This window comes from Myzus persicae, unplaced genomic scaffold (assembly GCF_001856785.1).
Source record: "Myzus persicae strain clone G006 unplaced genomic scaffold, MPER_G0061.0, whole genome shotgun sequence".
Lineage (NCBI taxonomy): Eukaryota > Metazoa > Arthropoda > Insecta > Hemiptera > Aphididae > Myzus > Myzus persicae.
The window spans coordinates 744,166-770,321 of record NW_019100469.1 but is presented as its reverse complement, the minus strand read 5'-3'; the positions used below and the strand labels follow the sequence as shown (position 1 = coordinate 770,321).

General features: G+C 33.2%; 1 protein-coding gene across 3 annotated transcripts in view; it reads left to right on the top strand.

The window, feature by feature from the left end:
• The first annotated feature begins 856 nt into the window (after positions 1-856).
• The window catches only part of LOC111039100 (nucleolysin TIAR), a 345,265-nt gene continuing 319,965 nt past the window's right edge, over positions 857-26,156 (top strand). For all 3 annotated transcript variants that reach the window (XM_022322531.1, XM_022322614.1, XM_022322459.1), the window contains exon 1: positions 857-1,703. In XM_022322531.1, the coding sequence (XP_022178223.1) occupies positions 1,485-1,703 (219 nt within the window). In that variant the 5' untranslated portion in view covers positions 857-1,484. The remainder of the gene's footprint in view (positions 1,704-26,156) is intronic.

The following is a 26,156-nucleotide window of genomic DNA, read 5'->3' as shown; positions in this document are numbered from 1 at the left end:
AATATTATCTAATATTAAGTAATAACAGTACCGACTGAGCGTTAGGTGTGAAAATAAACAATATGAAAAACTGGATCTCCTCTCGACAATTTCCGTGTCTAGATCCATCACTTTATTTTTGTAATAGCCTCACACCTACGTAAAGCTGCTACACATATATACCAGCCGGTAACAACCTAAGGAAAACCTAGGTATGTAAACAATAAAGGCAGGCATACGACATCGCGGGTACATTTGCGGCGGGAGAGCGAGCCGAACACACGCACGCTTACACGTTGACGCTCGCGAGGGATAAAAAAAAAAGAGGGTCCGTAGGCGCTCTCTGACGGGTCTGATCGGCAGCAGCCACCGACACCCCCTTTGCGCCGTTCCGACGGCGAGCGGTGGTAGTAGTCCTGCTCATTATACCGAAGCGAAAACACGCTGTGCAATCTCCGCCGCATACGACGCCGCCGCCGCCGCCGCCGACGGTTCGCGCTCAGTGTACGCCGCCGCCGACAGTGTGTTATCAACGAAATACGACGCCCCCACGTGTCTGCGTGTCGCCGCGGACGATTTTTTTTATTTTCCGTTTATTTATCTATCGTTTGTCGTTCCGATTCCGGTCGCCGTTTCGTTCGTTCGCCCGCCTGACGACTCCCACTCGCTAATGCTCCTTTAAATCTATAATCTCTCTACAACCGTCGATCTCACATTTATCTCACTCTCCGTCTGTCATTGCACTCCTTCTGGTAATCACACTCTCACAAAATCTCTCTGTCTCGCTCTGTCTGTGCGTGTATCCTTATCCCTCACCGAAACGACACAACCCACCGACACACACACATACTCGCTCGCGGGACATGACTTAGTCGTCTATAGCCACGGACGGCATAACAACGTTGAAAGGGTCGTCGGATCCGTTCGCCGGTGCAACCAGTGCAGGTATCACGACTGCCGTCATACCGACCGATACCGCGCAGGCTCATCGCAGGAGGCGTTTGGTGATCGGTTACCAAGACCGCGGTGTACAGCAACAGGAGCAACACGTGATCTCCACCTCCGCCGCCACCACTGGTTGCGACTTGTGCGACATCAGTGATCACCACCACCAACACCACCAGCAGCAACAGCACCTCAACCACACCGGCGTATCCGTTGCCGCGACCACCGCAGTCGTCGAAAACTTCACGGTTCAGCTGACTCCACAGTCACTTAACGCGCCACTGCCGCCGTCGCAGTGCACTTGTTACGCGTTTCCGGCGGATCAGCACCAGTCGATACGTCCGTCGATCGGACCTATACGATTCCGTGGTAACTGCAGACTGGCCCTCAGGACGTTACCGTACCCGCAGCAACAACAGCTTTCGTTTCCGGCCACAGGCACGGCACTGAACCACCACCACCACCACCACCAGCCCCAACTGGCGGACGGACTCTGTCATTGTCGTGTCGCCACCGCTTTGGCTGCCAATCAACACCAGCACCAGCTGTCCCACCAACAGATGCTATTCGTGCCGTTTTCCATGCCCGCCAACTACGGCAATCACATCGCGTGCCCAGCTCAACCGTCTGCCCCTGCCGGTGGCGGATCAGCAGCCGCAGCAGCAGCCGCGGCCGCAGCTGCAGCGGCAGTGGCCACGCTTTCCAACGGTGGCAACCCGAACTCGGTTAGTCCATCAGCCGCCGCCATCGTGAACGGAAACGCAGCAGCTGGACTTAAGGTACGTCCATTTAAATTTCACGTAGGACTGATAGATACCTTTTAAAACACCCTTAGGTCGTGCCACAGTAATGACTTAGCACGTAGACATAAAAACAGATATTTCCGTAGCTGCACGGAGGCGGTGTGACGATAATGTTATGTGCCACTAATTTTCTGTTTAACCGATAAAACCACTCCGGAACCGTTGTGGCTTACAAATCGACGTTTCATTGGCATAACGCGTGTCATATTCATAGTTGATAAACGTTGTAAGATTAATGGACCCGCTTATGGACGAGCTCCGTATCGTATGGTTACTGTGGCTGAATGGGAAAAAATATCGGCGAAAAAAAGCCAAACTTAATAGATCACAGATAGTAAATACAAAATCAAAGTATCTATCAACTTTTAAAAATTGCATTCCAATAATAATCTGAGTACAATTGTCTAATATTTAAATGATACGTTGATGGTAGACAAAATTGTGCATCATTATGTTATTTTAATTTTCAGGCATAATAATATTATAACATATATATATCGTAGTGTCTTTATAGTTTATTGAAGTTATATTTTGCAAAAAGGGACTTATACGCAGACAAAACAAAACGGAAACTAATAAAACATTTACATACAGTCGTCCAAGAATAAACCATATACACCACCATGCGTTTCATCTGTGTTATAATCACGTGTTTTTGTGAAGTGGCAACACTGCTAGCTGCGATTTAGACGAACTTCACCGAACTTATATTCGCCAAGACTCCGCGTACGATTACTCATAATTAAATTTGGATTTTCCTTGATTTTTCGTTCACTGACTTACCAAAATTTAAATTTGCTTTTGATTTTTAGTGCATTTTGAGAAAAAAATATCGATGGCATGAAGTATAAATATTTTTTTTTTATTTACTTCAAACGATTTTTTTGATTAAATTATTTCATAAATGTATAATTTAATAGCAACGGTATTATGAGTGTTATATTTAGACCAAAATATGAAATGATACTTTTTTACATATTTGTTTTAAGACATTTAGGTACAGTGATTCAGTATCTATACAAGTTTTTATTATCCACTATGAAATCATAGTATATTTCAGTTTTTAAAAAAGCGTATAATTCTGGTTGTGACACGTTGAATGGCCGCAGACAATTTTTTTTCTTGTTACAAAAAAAAAAGAACTTGATCTGTGTTTTTTAGAATAGTATTTTTTATACACATTGGTATCCTACATAATTTATGGGGGGAAAAAACAATCACATTTTTATTGCATACACAAAATGTAAAAATTTGAAAACAAAATAACTATCTGCCATAACAATGAAAAAATGTATCTCTTTTCTAACAAAACATAATAATATTATTATTGTTTCACTCAACCATTGTTTTAACTCGTGCTACTGCTTCAACACGGAAACGCAATTTGACAGCTCAATCTAACCACTGATGTTGCTGTATCTTTATTTTTCTCTAGCCTAATATCAACAATTAAAAATACTCGTACCTGTATCATATTAGATATGTGAACTTTAGACTTTACTTAAATTGTTAAGTGTACTATGTGAACATTTATGGTTTTGTGGTTTCATAATGCACTTTGGCATACTTGTCACCAAAATATCACGTTGGTACCTACTTCTACAATATTATAGTACCTACAAGAGTCAAGGACTAACAGTAAAATAAGTTCAAACATACAATTTATCATAATAATATTAAAAACCAAATACTATAATATTATGAATTATTTTATTATTATATTATTTTATGAGTATACAATTAAACGACATGTTTTCATAATTAATAAGACACATATATTGTGCGCATTTTCGTAAGTTTAATAAACGAGTCCCATATAATCAGAAATGTTTTAAGATATTACATACATAGTATAATAAAATGATTTGTTTTGAATGTTTATGTATAGAAAAAAAGGTCGTTTAATCGTTTCTTAAAGAACATTTTTTTTTGTTTTATCTGGTATCATAACGGATGGTAACAGTTTTTTGCCTCAGTTCTACGTCAATGTTAAACTCAGGTATAATATTATAATGTAAGACCACGATGGCGGTGTAAGCAACCATGTTTTTGAAATATTACTTGACGTGCCGCTTGTATTGAAATTGGTAAACACATTAGTAAAATACCTCACTGAACTTCAAAATACATCGGGTGTTTTGTGAAAACATAATAATAATACCGTTCCCTTACCTTCGTCAGAACGGGAATTTCTTTTCGCTTTGAGATGATTCTCCCCAAACCCGGCCCTTTGACGGATGTCGTATTTATATATGGAGGAAAAAAGTTTTGCAATCGTTGTAATGAACTGAACAAAAATCTTCGATGTTTCCGATGTTTGTTGTATCATACTATATTAATATTATGATCGACAAGAAAAAAATACGTCTATAACGCCTATTCATAATAATATTATATTATAATTGAGAGGTCAGTGGTGGTTATTTTTTTTCATATTCCTGACTGCATCCACCGCCACCATCGTCATACAAGGATTACAGAAGCCACGAGTCACAAAAAAAAATAAACACAGTTTCTTCGTCCAAGTTTTTAAAGAAACCGACTTTGGTGGGATTTATTACAAATCCACTCGGGTTTCGGGGACCGTTCACGTTGTTGCACTAAAGCTACACGCCGCACGGAAGCTTCTTCGGGGATTAGTAGATCTTGTGTGTGTGTATGTGTGTGTGTGTGTGTGTGTGTGTGTGTGTGTGTGTGTGTGTGTGTGTGTGTGTGTGTGTGTGTGTGTGTGTGTTTATACACAAGTAACGGCGATGCGTTAGACGATACGCGTTGGTGGTAGGTAGGTACTAGAAAATGGCACACGGAGGACAGTCTTGATTAAATGATTAATTTTAGTTTGCCGTTAACGGATTAATGACCGTACGACGATTTTAGATAATATCGTTATTATACTGCACCGTGGTTTATATTATTTTAAATCGCTCAAAGTCATGAAAAGTCAAATTTATAGACTATAATAATTATAGAACCTACTCTTAGCGAATCGCATATTATATTATTATATTATCGAAGAAAGAGTCATTTCGTTCCGTGCTGAAGGAACCTACACGAGCGAATAAGACGGACATTTTTTCGGCTTAATGATCGAGACCGGTGAAAAAAACAAACTAAATTACCTTTTTCGAATTCCTATACACACACACACACACACCCCTAACCACCAGTGATCACACTGATTGCAGATTGCCGCTCCAATAACACACACTGCAGAAAGTCAAATGCCATTCCAATTACTCTTAGATGTGTGTGAGTGGGTACGTGAGTGTGTGAGCACGTAAATCTGTCTGGGGTGTTTCCTTTAATCCTGTTCTCCGGTACCGTATCAGAGACGATCGCCGGTGGTGGATTAATTGAAAAGCACGCTGGTTCCGGACGCCCTCGTTTGGTTTTCACCCCGTGACGCCCGATGACCCACCCACCTCGACAGGGAGGATTCGACCCGCACCGCTCTAGTATCGGTCCACGACTGTGTGTGTATATTATATTCCACAATAATACCATTACGACTATAATTCGTTCTAGTTTGGTTTTAACTCAAAAAACCAATGTCGTTTGATGGCATTGTCTGCCGGTCGGATTAGTCTGGCTAACGACCGAATAAATAGCGGTGAGTAGAAGGAAAACGAGCCCAGGACGCTGATTAGAATTTAATTTAATTTTTTTTAATGTCAATATAGAGACTAGCTGTATTTAATACATATAGGTAGGTAACCATAAAAAGAATTACACTAAACACACAGAGACATTGTAATTTGTATATTAATGTGTTTTGATAGCGTTATAATATTTTATTATATTTATACCTATACGACTAAAAAAAATATTGTATTTAATTTTTAATAACAATTATTATTGCTATTGATTAAATTTCTAATGTGTCGTACATGACTAAGAATATTAGTAATAAATATAATATATTATATTTATATTAATTAATATATTAATAGTTTCTCCTCTTACATAATTTCCATCTGTGATGATGATGAATTTTCAACTATCAAAGTTGATTTTAAATTTGTTATTACGAGTTCAGTCCATTGTATTGTTTATTTTACGAATATTGTTTATTCTATACGGTATATATTCGTAGCTTATACACATTATTGCTTTGGCATTTTTCTTGACTGGCAACTTGTATCTGAAGTATTAACTTTAGTTCACAGCTCAAATGTGTATCGAATTAAATTACAAATTATTCTCATAGAAACATTTTGACAACAAGACACTAATATGATTTTGAGATGACATGACGATCTTGAGGTTTTTATTTAATGATTTTTTTCAGAATTTCAGAATTTTTATCCTTAGAATTTAAAGTTATCGGTAAATTGTTGTGTAATGTATTATAACCGGAGACAATATTTACATATACATATATAATCAAAAACGAGACAATAAAAAACTGAACACGTTTTAGTGCACATTTCCGTAGGTAAGAATTTTTGTATTGTCTTTTCCGTGAAAAAGTTTTCTTTGTTCAAAAATAAAAATAATAGGGTTTCGAGGAGCTATGATTACCGGGGAAAAAAATAAGAGCACCTCATCTGCATAATAGTAGTGCGTTTACGAAAAGTCCATACATGGTTAATGTCAAACGGAGCTTTGCAATACGCGCATCCTGCACGTCTGAGTGAACCGAAAATCTGTAGGTCGGTCGATTTACGTGTCAGAGAAAACTTAGACCGTAAAAAAACAAATGCGATAAAAACCGTTTGTCTGTCTCCGACAGTTAGTATTACAATCCAAAGCAGACAGAATGTGAAATAGTCACGAATTATAATATAATATAGACTACAGAAGTTTGAATAATATTTAGCACCGTCAAGGCTTTATAATATTATTATTTGGTGAGCGTTTATTTAAGTTTCGATTCATTTCCTGTTAAAAATCAAGAACATTAAAAAAAAAAAACATGTATAATACGAATGATGAAAACATTGAAAACATAATGTTACAACGAGTCCTATGATACTACCTATGTTATTATCTAATCGTGAATTATTGTCGTAATACCGTGGTGCCCCATGGCCGAAAACAGAGAGGAAATTTAACAAAAGATGTTTTTCATAATGGCCTTTACACAGTGATGGTATACATTAATATATGTGTGTGCATGTGAGAGCGTGTTGGTTGTTGTTGTTGTCGTCGTCATCGTCGTCGTCGTGTTGCTGCGCGGCGGTGGCGAATAGATTTATGTTCGTTTCGAGTAAAATTTATTTCCATCGCCGACTCATTAGAAGAAGCCGTAATGAGGGCGTACTGCATAGTCCATTAACAAAAGAGCACTACTCTTAGGGAACTCGGCCGGAATCGTACAGTTGTAGTAGTTAGCCGTCCGCACAGACGAAGAAGACGAGAACGACGATGGTAATAATAATAAATATGTTCTCGGCGAGTGAACTCGCGAAAAAAATCGTCTTATTACTGAAAACTTTATCATTCGGAATCGAGGAAAATAATATTCTTGTAATATCACTATTACTGTTTTTTTTTTCAAGTGGCATAGTCATAACTTTCACGCAAGAATATACTCTCCGTCATAATAATATGGTATCTAGTATATCTACTCATCAGCGTCGTTTACCACTCAATCCGGTGGAGATTCTTTGATCTGTTATTTTGTATGACATACATAACATTATACACTTATTGACATAGATGGACTACAATGTATACGGACGATATATGAAAGTTACGAAAGTTCAGATTATATGATAACGACGGTTCGTCGCTTTTTTTTATTCGAAAAATTTCTAAATATTGTTATTGTAAATTGGTTTCCCTACATAAATATATCGCTAATATATTTGAAACCAATTATGAATAATGTATAATAATGGGATTAATGATATTATATTGTGGTATCAGAAAATCGTCTCAGAAAATCGTCTAAAGTGGTTTTCAATATTATTAGCATGTACCATTTAAGTCAAAACAGACGGCTTATTTCTATTATCGTGAAGTATCGTATGAGAAAAAATGGGAACCTTTAATCAAGCTAGCGATATTTTGCGCCTTTCCACATCATATACTGCAGTCCAGTATTAAAGGACTAAAGCCGTTCCAATTTGTTACCTTTCAGTCGATTCTGCAGCGAAAAATAAAAAAAACTTATAGAAAAAAAATATATACATAATATATAAGAATACATCGTACGAAAGAGGAAAAAAATATAAATTGCGGTGGGGTAAACATGAGCGTTCAAAACTGCACGCCCGCCCGACTTCATTAAACTTTTAGCACATTTACACGAGTTCTAAACCCACGTAATTATACTATTGAAATATGAATGAATAATATTATTATAAGTTTTAGGTTTGAGTCGATGATTTTTTTTTTTTATTTGAGCTCACATTTTACCGATTCCAATATCGAAATCTGATCTGATATTTATAATTTATTATTTGGCGCGACTTGATAGTTAATATTTTCTAGCATAATAATATGACAAACACCAATACCCGTTACCAAATACAATGTAATGCTATGAATGTATTTATGAAATATAAAATACAAAAATTTCAATTTGTATATCAAATAAATTCTGGTTGTAACAATTACATAATATTTTAAAGGTACCTAACCTTCAATCATATTATTGTTTCACAATAATTTATTGATTCCAAGCGTTTTCATTATTAACTAACAAGAATCAAAAATATTATATTCTATAGTCAACATTCTACAAATGGTTAGGTTAGGTTACCAATCAATTATTTTTTAATACCAACTGATATCGGCAGGCAGATGCCAAACCATAACATTATAACTATTATTATTATGTTCCTCAGTCTGAAGTCGGCATATTGTTTATGGTGCAGACGGTTGGAAACGCATTTTACAAATCTAAAATTCCGCTGGAACGTGAATGCGACGTTTTACACAACAATAACACAGCGGAATGGAAATATTTCTAGTTAATTAATGCACGAACCCTCGTCACTGTGGTATCAAGTTGTTAATTCCTTTTCAACTCAAATCGACCACGACAACGGATAGGTTTCGGACCAACCGCGGAAATTACTAATGAAACTCTACGAATGATGAACAAAATCAATCTGTACGCTCATATGATTGTATAACAATATACTGCATGAGTGTATTCGATACTTTTGTCGTTTAGGGGGATAAGTGAAAAAAACCTAAACGGTTAATATTTTGCAATGTACAAAATAATGGAGTTTGAAAATTATGTACTATAGAAACAAACAATAAGAATAAGAGTATGAAAAAAAATTATTAAAATTAGATTAGTCAATAACAAATCTAAAGGATACTTAGCACTTATGTTAGGTAATGAAATTATGGGAGTCACCGAATTGGTTCCCGTTTGTGTTGAGGTCAAATATCTAAAATTTTCATTTTTAAGCATTATTTTGTATTAGTAAATCATATGCACGTATCTATAATTGGTATACAGTATAAATTAGATAGTATAACATATATATATACCTACTAATTCTATACTCTGTAGTTTATATAAAAAAATGGCAATTAATTGTTATATTGGCGTCATTTTGAATTTCGAAGTAATAATGCATGGAAACTTATCGTCAAACAGAAAAGAAATAATCGGCACTTGGGAAACTGTATGACTGAGTTCATTAATGAAGAACTTATAGGAATTAAATATTCGAAGAAAATTTGCTTCAAATTTACTAATCAACAATTTTAAATTTAATATTATATTGTATTACATTTTTTAGCCCACATAACCGCATATGCTTAAACATTTTTAACTATGTACAACTAAGTTGATAGTCTTAAAGCTGTACAATTGAGAAAGAAAATGTTCGTAATTAAACGGTAACCAATTCGGCATGTGTGGTCGGGGCTCGGGGACAAATTTGATCCCAGCTGAAAATGTAAGTATTATTATAACTGTAATATTATACAATACTATCATGATATTAGGTGTCGTCAACTATTGTGCTTGACTGTCATTGTGTGGGCCAGATTAATAAAAAATGGCAACATCAGCCGTTACAGACACCTCATTGTCTATATCTTAAAAATCGTATGTGTAAATATTACTGTATTATGGTACAATATTATGCTATACATGATTGACATAGAGTTTACACAGTGCCACTAAACACAGTGACGTGTATTATAAAGAAATAACTAAGTACATATTTTTCATGAATAAAAACAACACTATTATATTTATAACTTTTTTAAAAAACATATATCATTTCATAAAATGTCTAAAAAGTAAAAAAAAGTTAATGGGAGGATCTGGCCTCATACCACCGGAGATACGCCTCCGAGATAGTATTGTACGTATATTATAATGATACAGTGTGCAATCGTATGAGCCTATACAATTTTTTTTTTTAATCTCGAGTCGCTTCATAAAAGGAATATATAACATTATCGTTATTACTATTATTATTATATACGAATTTTATTAATCGAGTGTCACTGTACTAGCAAGTGACCTCTTTTGCTGCTCAAACCCTATCATACTGTCCCTCTCTCTCTTTCTCTCTCTCTCTCTCTCTCTCTCTCTCTCTCTCTCTCTCCATCTCTCTCTCACTACCTCTCTGTGTCTCTGTCATTCTCTCGCACACTGGACAAAATATTGTTACTTTTACAACCCCAACCCCCCATCCCTCCAACAATACCGATAAAAAGAGACGAATGCAGTCATCAATACACGTCAAGCGCACACCGTCACGAATAACTCTCCAAAGTCTTTTTATTAGTGTTAAATTTTTGTCGAAACGATTTTCAATCTGTTCGATCACTTTACGATATGGTTATTATTATTTTAATTCACAATTGTTTTTTTTTTTATTCGTCGTCGATACTCAACATAATATTTTAGTCTTTGTATTGGTAGACAAAACATTTTGAGTGAAAACACACATTCATCCTAGTAATGAATATTATATTATGTATACCTATTATTGATATGATATTAGTATATTTGGCACAATATCACTTCCAATTTTATCCCTTGCAATCCACACAACAGTTTTAAATCAATAGCTATTACGATCTGTTTGATTAAATATTCATAATTCATAATTTATATTGTAATTTAATTTATACATAGTACCTAAACAAAATTAATAAATAAAGATAACAATTATATTAACATAATATTATTCAAATGATTTACTTGAGTGCGTAGATATAGTATTTATCGTATTATATTTTTCAAGAATATAGTAATATTATATAGCCATAGTAATATACTCATGGAAAAACTACCTACTGCAGATTATGATACATATTTTATCTGATTCATATTTCAGTGGCTTACGTAAATCACAAATAAAACGTTAAAAAATTATAAATTATAAATTGTTTGTGTAATGATGACGTGGCACGATGACTGTTCATCGAACCTATACATAAAACATTTCACGCAAAAAAGACGTATTAGTATTTAATTTGGGATTTAATACGTAATATGAATTATAAAAGATTGATAAACATGATTTTTCAACATCATCCATTCAAAATGTAATCTATATAATATCCTTATTTTGTATGTAAATCCAATTAAATGTTGAGCTATAATAACTTTTGGATTAATTATAATAAAAAATTGATATCTTCAAAGATCAGTTGTTATAAGAATTACTAGTTACGGAAATCAACATTTTATAGGTGACGCACTAATGTCTATAATGACGGGATCAATTGGATAAACAATTAGTTACTTATTTCGATTTATTGATCAAGTGGTTAAATCTATTGAGCTATGACGTTCTATGCAATAATATGATTTGGATATTATTTGTCGATGCCCATTGCAGTAATAAACGGACGGTTCGTTTGCGTGACGTTAATCGATATACAGCGTTACTCGATAAAATCAAATAACAATAATTTATAAAATATTCTGTTTCATCGCGATAAACTCATTTTTCTTTACACAATAATATAATATACGTCATCTATTGTAAAATATTGGAAACGCAGTATTACAGTTGTACGGCGTTAGTTCGTTGTGTATTATAATATTAATATCATCGCTCGCACTCAGCTGCTGTTCGTGGCAAAACAGTGAGCTGTATTGTCCAAACGAGTTTTATTTACCATTTTTAAAACGTTTTGCATTCCAATATTTTTTATTGAACTAGTCTGAGAGGTAAAAAAAAGTTTATTTTATACCGTCATCTGTGTGTGTGTCTGCTGAGATTTTAAATATTATTACACATAATGTCTTGGAATACACAATATTAATATAAACTGATTCATTTCCTACACTTGTCAAAGAAAAAGAAAAATTAAACACTGTCAAACTAAAGGCTATTTACGAAGTATACTTGTTACGCATACTCATAATAATTAAATGTACTCTTTTCAATTATTGCAAGTCCATTTATTAAGTATTTGTTTCCATATATTTGATTACTTATTATATTATTTTGTTTGTTTTTTTTTATATATTATAAACGAAAAAATATTGCAAAACTGTTTCACGAAATAAATATTTAAAGTTCCTTTTTTTGTTATTAAGATAAAAAAACGCATAGTTTTTACAAACGGCTCTTGGTCATAAACCCAACTGCGCATAATAATGTGCTCCAGCGTACTTAAAGGTCTACTACTTTACTCGACAGTCGTTTTCTTCATACCTATATAAAGAAACTCATAAAATAGATTGTGTTTAATATAACCAGATGAAGTTCGAACATCACATACTATATAATCCCAATGACGGAAGAAATAAAGTTAAATAATATTTTGATTGGGTGAATACTCTTAGTAAAAAAAAAAAAAATAGGGTCATGCAGATTTTACTTTTATAGTATTTTTGGTAAGTCCAATCTGAAAATTACTTGATAAATAATTTCATTTATTTATTTAATATTTGTTATTAAAAATCACATTTTCTGTTCATTTCGGACTTCCAGTCATATACAAATAACGTTTTTTATGAGGTTATATTCTTTTAAGCGTCGATACAAAAAAGGGCGGAGTTGAATTTTGGCGTGGTATCCATTTTTGTATTCAGATGCGATACCACGTCGAAATTATTATAAATTGATATTCGGCCCCATTCCAACTCAGGAACCCGACTTGCATGCCGTGGTACATCACCTGCAGAAATGGCAACGGCCACGATACTATCCATAATAATAGACATAGTATAGAGCCGAAAGAAACTCGAACGATGTGTATATTATAATAATATATGGATCACGGTTGAGAGGATTTATAATACGACCGTACCGGTATTATAATAGTTGCAGTTGGCGTGATGCCGAGTTTTCCGGCCGAAAAGATCTCTTTATAGTTCTCCCTCACACTCTATCTGTCTATCTATCTCTCAAATAACGTCTACTGGTCTTAGCAAACGTGGACGTTCTATCGAAGTATAGTATTTTATTGCACATTTTACCTCACAACCAAGTGTTCCAAGGATTGAACACTACGGAATAAATATTACTATTCAACCGATAAACTAATAATGATATGACGACAATTTGATATTATACATTTCTACGTGTATTATATTATGATGTTCTCAATGACAAAGCCATAATCATCTATGTTAAAAAAGGTCTCCAATAATTCAATAATATTACAAAAATGTATTATAACATGGCCATTCTGGGTACTAGGTTGGTATAAAGTTAAAATTATTCAACAACTGTTTGTTTAGAAAAAGTTTTCGAAAGATGATTATGACTGATTACTATTTATATTTTACACACCTGATAAATAGCCTGATTAGGACATTTTTGTATGATCAAACGAGCTTAAATTAAATTACAATTTATTTTCTCCATTCGATTGAATTGTATACACTAGTTTATAAACTATTTGTCATGTATGATGGGTACTTAAGTTTTGCTTAATGGCCAGTGGTTGAACGGTATCAATAGTATAATATTTTAAATACATATATATATATATATATATATATGTTACGGTGTACATGAAAGTTGTTAGTACTATGGATTCGATGAAACCTATTTTTGATTTGAGAAATGTCTTCAGGGGTAGATTTTTTACCAATAGAGTCGTAATATATCCACGCATTTTAACCAAAACTGAGAACACTTTATTTGAAAATGACTTACACTTAATCATGTTGTTTGGAAAACGTTTTAATATAACACATGAGACGTTGTATATTGCACAAAGAGGTTATAACGTGTATGAATCTTGTACACCGTGTACAATATCAAACGCAAAGGTTTTATAAACTTTATATATAGGTACACTTTATTATTGTAATAATGCACGTATGCTTAGCGTTATTAAACTGGGTATTGTCTAGCAGAGCACGAAATCAAAATTGTAACAATATTTTCAAATTCACGTATACAATACATGCTTTATATTACAGTATATGAATGCATTTATACTTACTAAAGGTACCCATACAATTATTTGCAGGAGTTATATTACGTTGTACGTGTATGCGACTAGCTGTTATACGATCGAGTATTAAATTTGAAAATGCAATTTTGTCGGTAGCTACTACGTTTTTGTTATTTTATATTAAAAAAAACTGTTGTATATTGCAGAAAATACACCAATTTAAAAATCATTTATATTTACAGTATTACTTCATAAATTTGCTTTCTTTTCAATTTTAAAGTATAATGTCAATGTTTCATTCTTGCTTAACTAAAAATCTAAAATACAACTTATTGACCAACAATTTTCTTTTACATGAAGAATAAATTAAATAACTTGTTGGATATGAATTGATTTATCCCCGTGAGTCAAGTTTATTCGTTATCCTCACCATAATCTTCAACCTGTATGACGTTATAATAATATTATATGGTTGAATAAAGTACAATATTATGCCGTGTTATAATATTCAATATATAGCTGATGCATATAATAATCTTGATTTCTAACTGTTATATGCGATTATTATAGAAATTAACGAAGTCGTAGTTGGCAACTATCGTTGTGGGAATAATCAGAGTATTATAAACTGATACATTTGTCTATATATTTTAATGTATATTATAATAAGCTTATAACTATTTTTTGATTCCAATATTTTATCAAACACAATATCCATAAGTTTCTACGGTGAGACCCATAATATTAGCAAGTATTGATTTTTGGATATTGCCCTATTATCACAAATTATAGTGATATAGTTTATTTTTTATCCTTGTGTGTGACAATTGATGTATCAGTTGGACGAAACCATATTAACACAATTTCTTTGGCCAATTATAATTCATAACACAGTACTTCCTTACGAGGTTTTCAAAAATAAAATAAATTAAATATTCCAATATAGGTACTGGATGAGGAATTCTTGTAATATTTTGCCTTGAGATTGAATTGACAAATAATGATCAAAGTGGAATACACCTATATTGTTTGAAAAATAATTTTGAATAAAATGGATTAAAAAAAAACACAAATTACTACCAAAACAGTTTGAATTACTTGTACATACTATGTGTCAGGGTACCAATACATAAATGTATTATTATCACATAATTCTTTTGTGTTCCTATCATATATAATAGTTGTATTCGGTTATTAAACATGAAAGTTATTTAAACATCGATTCAAATATTTATAATTTATAACACAATTCAAAAAGTCAACGTTAATTGTTTTAAAAAAATGTTATAGTAAACATATATCAGAAATTGTAATAATTTGAATGTGAGTACAGATTTAATATAAATCTGAATTAATGTACTACTATAGTAAACATAAACAAAAATAAATGTTCTTAAAATATATTTTATACTTCCATGAAATTTAAAAAAATACGAGGGTTTCTTATAAACTTTTTTTTATTGAATGTGAAAATTATAAGTATATTATTTATTCACACACAAAAAAAAAAAAATGTTAAATAATATTTTGTTTGGGTGAATTATATTTCATAAACTGTTTTGTTTAAGTTTAACAGCTTAGGGCATTGAATAATAATCCATTGTTTATGCACCAAAACGAGAAAAAAAATTAATTAATTGAATAAATGTAAAGATGTTAATGGATTATAGTTTTCAACGTTTTTGTGATAACGATATACTCGTACCTCATAGGTAACTAACACTTTGTACATTTTTAGAAATTCTACAGACAAATATAATACATAAATTGAATGTAAAATCATATCATGTAACAATACGATTATTATCGTTTGAAATAACAATAGTTATGAAAAATAACTGACGTCATAGTACTATAATATTTCCGTTGTAACAAAACAGTACAAAATTATACACTATATCATATTTTAATTATCATAATTCATAATATCAAAAACTGTTAGTATTGATTTGGGAATCTTTATAAAATGAAAGTTTAGCTGTTTGGGTAATAGATTTTATAGATTTAATTAATGATTAAATATTATAATACAATAACAAAATAATGTATAAGTAAACAGTGAATAGTTGTACGGAACACTTATAATTATGCAAACTTAATTAGTAAACTTTGTCGAGAGTAAAAATGTTTTGTTACGTTCAAGTGCACAAAAAAAAATGTGCTTTAGATGACTTGTATACCTGCTCTAGTCAACATCACAGTTAAGTAGTTTTACTTTAATAATCAATTTTATGGTAATTAACTGTACTTTACAGGAGTTTAACTGAGGGAAAACGTCTGCAAAACGGTAGATACAGATTCAACAGATATTTTTACCACCGTCTTCAGGGGTGTAAATGCACAGATTTCATTTTTCTAAGTCCACGATATTTGCAATGCCTATCTAAGAGTACGTGTTCGATTATAACAAGGTTGAAATAATGCATATTATTGGTCTCGTGCAAGCGAATGACTCGGAAATAAGAAAATCATGTTAAATTGCCCATGTGGTATAGCTGGTAATGAATGTTCGTTGGTCATATACCATGATTCGTTGTGGTTATATACAATTAAAATTAAAATCTATTCAATTGAATTATGCAGCAGCAGACGTCACCTTGAGGAATACCGTATGAGATAATATTTTATTTACAGGAGCACATTCGATGTCGCATACAATATATTGGTTATTTTGTCACGTTCGCTTAGGTCGCATAGACAGATGATTCGACAAACTCTTTTCAGCGTTCATCCCAAATGTCTTTTTTCTCCTTTAATATATTCATATTATGAATTTTCTTGAATTCCTGATTTTTAGAATACCAATGTTTATTGGATTGTACATTGACCCATATGCGTCTCGTTTTAAACGGGATTTTCCCTTTTTAAGCATCATATCAACTCGAGAATCGAACTCGATGCTTTTAGTCCCGTATTCTGAATAATATTGTCCCATTTAAATCCCATTATCTCCATAAAATGTTGTGTGGGTAAAAACAGAAACCTATTGTGGTACACGGGACAATATAGTATATACACTAATAATTATACGTTGTATACAAAAACAATAGTTACTGGCAACGGGTTTTCCGGAGCAGGCTTGGAGTGCCGTCGAACAATACTTTCAGCGATAAACATGATATACATGTCTTCTTTTAAACAGCGTAATAACTAATAGTATGAACAGCAACATCCATCACCCTTAACAACAACACTTTTCGTCCAACACCCGATTATCTCCGAAATATTATCTTTGAAATATTAAAGTTATTTAACGATTCATCGAAGAACTTTTTGTCAGAGCTAACCAAAATATTTATTCGTCCAGTTTTTATTTTTTTTGCCACCCAATAGTAAATATTTAAGTATATTATTATAATACTCAAACGTCGTTCGAAGAACGCGTCTTTGTAGTTTTGAATTTCAGGAAAGCAACATATTACTACTACTACTACTACTAATAATAATAATAAAATTAATTAGTAAATAACATACACGTAGTATGACACGTGATAATAACAATGTGTTTAGTGGTGTATCAGGCTAGCGCACGTGCACGACAACGACGGTGTTCGTATAATACTAGGATTTATTAAATTCATAATAATAATAATATTATTATAAAAGAGTCACCGTTGCGCAGTGCCAGTGTAACAAACAGCGGGGCCCGGCCAAGCCGTATAATGTGACACTCGAAAACCTAACGACCCCCAACCACGGGGCTGAAAGGGTTGAGAAAGGGTGTTTAATAACGACCGCAGCGGAGATACATAATATACTTATTATACGACGCGTATAGGAGTGCGCCGCGCCGCTGTGTCTCTGTCGCACGACGAGTGGGACATGAGTGAGGACTGCTCCGATATGATAATTATTAATATTGAAATTAAATTTAAAAAAAAAAATTAAAAAAGGATGGAAATAATAACATGACGAGAAGAGAAAACTCCGAGGGGGAGCCACTTCGTTAAAAACCAAATAATAAAATAACGAAATGACCGTAAATTTGTTTCGCGCTGCTCCGCACTCGACGACTAGCCTTTTACTCGCTTGTTAGGTTATTTTTTTTTTCTTTCGCGTTTTATAATATTTCATGTTCGGCTGTACATTGCATAATTATTATACTCTTTTTGACGCCCTCAACATACAAATTATATCCTTGAGTATATTAAAATTGCATAATACACTCATATTGCTCTCCGAATAAAATTCGTCGGCGACTGCTTTGATTTTCAACGAATCAATCGCGTTTTGATGATATCAATAATATCATTGCAAACGGTTGCAAAAAATATGTGACTAGTGAATACATACTACACGTGCATAAATGATATTAATGATAATAATAATAATAATGACGATACTCGTCGAAAGGCGATGGCTTGACACGCGAGTTGATATAATTATGTTGCTTTTACAACGATAATATAATGTTATAGTATTGTAGTATTGTATCCGAGTGCCAATGATGGCTAATCTTTGCTGGGTAGTTTCGGCCGAATCGGAATTCGTGCGATCGATCGACGGTATACCGCCATGACCGAAATCCGGTAATCGGTGTCTATATTATACCGCAGTTACCCGGATGGAGGTACACTGCTGTCATTTCGTACCAGCAGTATCTTTTAAAACCGTCCAAAAAGTCCGCTGTGCACACTGTATACCATAATATGTAACCTTGCATAATATATAGTGCAGCACGTCTGTGGACCGCTGTCGTCGTTGTCCGTTTGAAATTCGTCCCGGGAGACGTGACCCCGGCAACAATGCGTGTGTCGAGGATGATCATCGGTGACGTCTCGACGTGGTCAGAGCTGGTGGAAGATTAATATATATATATATATATCTAACAAAAAGTTTTCTGGTCTCCCATGACGTCCCGTGGGATCGCCCGACGGTAAAAAATGAAATAAAACGCACCGCGAATGATGATATGGCGACTCGTGAGATTAAATGGGTCCGGGTTACATGGTCTCGGATTGCGTTCTGCGGACCTGCGTTCGGTCGTCCCCTAAATATCAAAATATTATTTTTATCAAAACAATATTATGTTAATCATAACGTCCGCATAGTCAAATATACATCAATGTTTATTATTTGGGTAAAGCGTAGGAAATTAATATTCGGCTTCTTTGTATTCGTAATTATTTCGAATATTATAGCGATTACTAAATAATTTTGCAAATTGAGAAATCGTTGTCAGTGGTGTCAGTTCTGTATGCGTTTTCACAAAGTGTCATATCCACAACGTAATAGGTATTATAATATATACCTGCATACAGAACATAACGACCAAAATGTCATCAGATTGTGTGGTTGCACTGTTGTGCACAATAAATAATTATCATGGGCGATCACTGCAGCAGTCCACCCCAGCTGCCGATCAAACGAAATGATAGATACCTGTTAACTGTTTACGCTTCAATATAATAATATTATAACGTCATGGTTTCGTTTTTTTTTTTTGTCCCAAAATCTTAAAGGGGATATATCTTCAAAATTGATACCGTTAGTCGGGTTTTACTTAGTAGTCTCAATTCGTACCTGTGGTTGGAAGTTTTATATAAAACAGCAAAAAAACGAAAAAAAGAAAGGATATGAGATACCACCTTGGAGACTGTTTTGTATTCAAATTATTCAAATGTAAGACCGGCGGCGAGTGTATGATGATGACTGATGAAAGTAGCTTGAAACTTTGTGGCCTGTCAGAACAGTCGTCCGGAAGACACTTTTAACAACGTCTAGTCGACTTCGTGAAATAGCTCGTATTTCCGCCACCGGATCCTCATCCGTCCACCCTCAACTAGGTGACCGCCTTCTTCTCAGCCTACCCCTTCCTCCCACGAAAATCTCGCCAATACATACACACTATTTTTCGGCTCGATAGCGTTGTTTTTGTACGTTTGTCATGGGTAGAAATGTCGTTCGGTCGCGGGTGTGACGTTAGTACGCAGCAATAGTGGCAACTGGTGATTCAGGACAAGGAGGGTCATCAGCCGCCGCCGCGAGAAAATAATTAATTTGACCACCCCTACCGATGTACCATCCTCCCTCCCGACACCACCCCCTCTTATTTAGGTTTTATATGCTGGCCAGTGCTCACAAATGCATACGCACACAAATGTCACCACATAGAAACGTTTCGCTCCTGGTCTGAACTCGACGCGCTCGAACGTTGTGGACTTTTTTTTTATGAATAATACGTGTGTCGGCGACGACGTGAAATAATTATTACAAATATTATGTACGAGCGAGCAAACTTCCGGACGGTATGCTTTATTATAATATATATGTATGGAGTTTGATCATTTGTATTTATTACCGGTGTTTTCTATTATATTACTATATTTTTTTTTACTACCATCATAGCTATTAGCTACACACATTCCTCGCCAGTCACAAGTTGGATCAAAAAACCAGACCGACATACCGACGAAAAAACATAAATAAAACAGATATTTTTCACAGACGAATCGGAAATTGGCTGTTCATCACGCAATACACTAATAACTAATACATTAACCCTTATAACTATTAACCCTAACTATTAAGTACACTACCTCGAGAATGAGTTCTATTTTAGAACCCAATATAATCAAAGTGACTTATAATGATATCATGTATAATATTTATTTTATACATTTTATCGAACAATGTTATTTTTTTCATCATATTCGATGAGTAGTGAATTATTATAAAATTATGACACCGTTATTGTTGCTATTTGAAGGGGTGTAAACAAGTGTTCGTCTCTCAATGTTTTAATTATACGCATGAAACTATGAAGTTTAACTTAATTTTATTTAGTGGTAAATTTAATATTAACGGTTTAAAGAGTTACATAATAATAATGATATTTTCATTTCTTTTTTTAGTCACGGACAATTCTTCGAAATAATAATAGTAGGCATTTACTGCAATATGCACACATATTTGTAAATACAAAAAATAAATAGATTTAAAACCAATAAAATGTGATTGAATTCATTACCGTCACGCGTAAAACGGTAAGTCTTAAATAGATACGAATTTGAAAAACGGTCATTATATTTTATGAAAATTTACGGCTACCGACATAGGATTTTGGTTTTGTTAAAATTCCATCACAGACCTAACGCCATTCACGTCCGGGTTAAATAAACACCGCTCTGTATGCATAAATACACGAGTTCAACGAGACACAACTTACACTATTGTATTGTTGATATTGTGTGGAAGTAAAATATTATAACCGTACGAATTTCCAAAATGGCAAAGCGTCGACCACGTTAGTAATCAGTGACCTGCGCTGCTCCAATGCTGTATGCGGACAACTACCCTTAATTATGTCGACAATAATAATTATGATTGTCATAATTATAACACCAAACAATAAAACACAAGAGAGTGGTCTTCCTTGATGTTCGGTGAAGGCCCGACAACCCTGTTGTACGAACCCCAATTAGTAACTGGGAATTCTGGAGTTTTCGTATCACCTTTTTACGTGCTCTTGGCAGTTTATATATTATAATACATTAATACGATATTATTATGATAAATTGCACTAACAGTCTTATTTACGTTAACAATTTTCAAGCTCATTGCAGCACTAATGTCATAATAACGATTTACAAATGATAAATAAATTAAAAAAGTAAACATTATTAATCAACTCTATCAAACAAAAATCAAAATATGTAACAGACAATGCAGTGAATAATTAAATATCTGCAAAACGAATAAAATAAATTTTAATTGAACAATTTATTTAGTATAATAGTGTAGGTATTGTTTTGGTAATTAATTAGTAATTTGCTAGAGGAATTATTAATCATAATCAAATGCGCGTTAAATATCAGCAAATAATTATGTCAAATATTAATAAAATATATATGTACAATTGTTACTTTGGAAGTCTGAAATATATTTATCAATTATTTAATGATTTGAATTTTCATAATTAATTATATGAATGTTTTCAGGGCAAAACATTATGTAATAAAAACGAACTAATAACAATTAAATTCATAAAAAATTCAGTATAATGATATTTAAAATGGCCAATATTTAACTGGACATATTGGTGCATAACACAATTTGTATTACCTTATGTTAAGCTTAAATCTATATAGCAATAACAATTAATTTATTTATTCAAGCATTTATTTTCTTGTAATATAGTAGTTGCATAAAACTGGCATATTTTAAAGACTTCGAATAAAAAATAAATCAAATGCACGTAATGTTCAGCTCTAAAAAAAATTGAAGATGTTTCTTAAAATAAAATAAATACAAAGTGATTATAAGTAAACATATGGAGGTATAAACGTATCGTTTTCATGAATAATGCCAAAATGTTCAGTTAAAAACTTTCAAAATAGTATCACATAAATGTATGCTCTAAAAATGTGTAAAAAAAACCAACCATTTATGAATATTAACTCTATCTCTTTATTTTAATAGTTAGTCAACTAGTAAAAAATCCATAGTACTATATTAGTTACAAGTTTGTAAAGTGTTCATTTTACGTTATCGGCATAAACATAAGTCTAATTAAGACGATTTAGTGGTTTGTTTTATTACTCAAGATAATGTTTAGTGGATCAATACAATAGATAAACAATTATTATTACTATACAACTGTTTACTGCTATAACAAAAACATAAGATTTGTATCAATATTATTTTAAAATCAACTATTACAATATCGGTGTATCGCGCATATTTACAAAGTGATGATGCATAGAACTTTAAAATAAATAACCAAGAAACACTAAATACAAATAACAACCATTAATTTTTTAAAAAAATGCAAAATAAAAGCTATATTCGACTAAAAGGTAATGTTATAGTGTATAATTATTCATATTATAATATAATAAAATATAAAACGTTGTAATATATTATTTATAATATTATATAAACAGAATGTATATTTTTTCAAAATTTAAAATGTAAAACTGCTTTTATAATTAAAACCAATTTCACTACGTAGCTCAAGTATGTACATATAGTATTGATTTGCAAAATTAGTGTGTCATGAAGTTTGACGTTTTTAAAAAAGAACAATAATTGTTATAAATATAACAGTGCGCGCTATTACATTTAGATTATGGTAATATTATAACATTACCGTGAAAACACCACATAATATTATTAATAATATAATGTCATTATTATTACTATTATTAAATGTAACATTATGTGGTGTTATTTTGCATACACGATGCGCCGCGTTAAAAAATACTTTAAACTCAATAAATTATTCGCCGTCAGGTTGGTTTAAACAACGTTACAATCGCGAGTGTTTAGACGTAAAACACTGAATAATTATTAATTAACTTTCGGTTAGTCGCAGTCAGATACGGGCTCTGGTATCCCGAAGGTCTAGTTTGGACGATTAAGTAGCAGCAGTTTGTTCACGTATAATCGTATTCTACCGAACAACCGCATAAACATTCTATTGTATCTCATCGCACGATATTCGTCCAACGCCTCCTGTTGCTTCTCCTTATCCACATTCTACCTCTCTCCAGATTCATCTATTTTTCGCTTCATTCTCGTCCTTTTCCACACTCGAATCTGTCTCTAATGACCAACTTTTCGTTGTTGGTTTCGGAGAAAAACAATAATGTATATTGTAAATTAAACTTTACGTAAGAGTATAAGACATTGAGTCGAAAACTTTCAGTCACTGAGTGAATCGCATACAAATTTTTGCAGTACTGATACAATTTTTGTTACTCGTCATAACGTACTGTCATAATATATAAAACATATGACGCATAATATTAATATGTATACAAATCCTGGATTTTCATGATTTTGTTCAAAACCCAATCAACTTATTTTCTTCTGGATCTTTTTATTTTTCTTGATGACGGAGTTGAATAGCCGCCAATAAATTGCAAGCAGTCGGGGAGTATGAGATCACAATTTTATCACACGGGCCCCAGGAAATAACGTATAATATTTTATCGAAATTTATTTCCTGTGGTTTGGTGACAGTGAGCCGAATATCGCTAGTTTTTCGTGTCCGCAAACGATTTGTGCTCATTCTAAAGGTGTGAAGTATGTCGTGGAGTTAATCGTGTATTACTTATATACGAATTTCGCCATATTTTCAGGAACCAATTCGTGAACGAATCGCGTATGTTTGCCGCCGCATTATTAGTTGAACGGTAGTGACTGTGACCAAGCTCTCTGGAGTTCCGGTCGGTGGCGGCAATAAAGTTTCCAACCCGACAGCTATATATATGAGTCGGGAAAAAAAAAATAAACAAAACAAACCAAAAAACCGTTAATCAAGCTCCCGGACTACAATTGTTTTGTTATTCCGGCAGGAGAATTTCTCCTCCCTCTACCCTTCCACTATGCGACCTCACCATATATTTATATATGTTTCTCTCTCTCTCTCTCTCACTCTCACTCTGTTTGGGAAAAAAAAACTTTCTCCCCGACCGGAGCAGTAAAAAGTATTTTCTCTCTCGCTCTGTCCCTTTCTCATTTCCCTCGTCATTTTTTTTGCCGTTTCTCACCGACTTCTCTTTCTTTCGGCCGCCCACCCGTAGTGTTTACTAGTCAAACTTCTACGACGCGAAGAGAAAAGTACACAATATAACAAAGGAGAGGGAAAAAAAATGGCCGAAGATAATAATTAAAATAACGTTGGAAAACTTTGCACGCAACGCACTGTTGTCGCTGCTGCCTTTAGTTACCGTGTACCGTGCGATACGTCTTCAAAACATTGTCCTCCTCGAAAAACTAATATCGGTTGTAAGTTCGTAGCTTCGGTGATTAAACGATACCTATCTCGTCGGCGTACTTAAGAGCACTGCAGTCGCGGACGATGTTATATTTATTGCGGCTGTGTAAATAATGTTTTTTTTTCTTCCTTTATTTCCCTGTTGTGGAAATCGATACTGAAAACAGTGACATGGTTGTTGTACCGTAATGAAGTGCTATAATTAATAATATGACTAAAGCAGTTTCTTTGATTAATTACAACGAAGCAACTGTGGGTCTTCTTTTTATCGTTATTACAATGTCGTAACAATATATATGATGCTCTTGCTGTTAACTGTAATAAGTGGAGTGAACCATTCTGTGAAAACAGACTTCTCATTGATTTAATTGTATTATAAAATATTATAAAATATATAAATTTTGTTTGTACAAAACCGTTTTCAGGTTAATTCTGTACGAAAAAATCTGTTAAAAAAATCGTTATATCGTCAGATTTTATGTCATAATCATTTTACAAAAAAAAAAATATTAAAAACTCGCTTTAATTAATAAACAAATTACTAAATACATAAGACGCAGTGAATTATTTTGTATCGATCGTTACGTTTTATATATTGTAGGTCTAACAAATAAATATGTAAAATAGAGAAAAAAGTGATGGAGTGCATAAGGGAAACAACTGTAACAAAACGAATACTGACAATAGTTGAATTGAAATTTTAAATTTAGGGATTCTATTTCACCATATTATGATACGATATAACTCTAACAAAAAATATTTGATATGTGATTTATATGCATGCGCCATGAATGTAAAATAAAAAATGGTACCATGTATAACGTTCACACAAAACGAGTGTACCTAATAGTTATTCAATAAAGCAGTATTACCACGAATTTAAAACTCAATATTATGCGTCCAACTACTAAGACTTTTTTAAAAAACATTTTGTAATCATTTACGAAATACGTGTTTCACACTAACCTGTCAAAATTATATGAGCAATATGTTTTGATATGATCATAATTATGGATTTTTCTGAGAAAAAACGTTAGATGATATTATTTCAAAATGACTTACGGGTGAAGAATTTAATCTGTGCATTATATGGACGGTGAAAATGTTACCATGGCTATTGTCACTTGTCAATTTAGTTTCTATTTTCTATGAGTGTTGTGATTGGACAATAATCATCAAATTCGACAAGCAGATATAGAACTTGTGACGTATAATGTGGTACTTATATACCATATGCTTCGTCAAATATTCAAACAGAGTGTACCAGTCTTTTTACCACGTTTTTTTTTGTTGATCAATCCGCTCGGATTTTTTCATTTGAGGTGACAAAATTATCTATGCTGAAATGCGTTGCGAGCAAGTAATGCGCTATAAAATGATTGTTTATGTCAAACCGATCAAACTACAGAGTA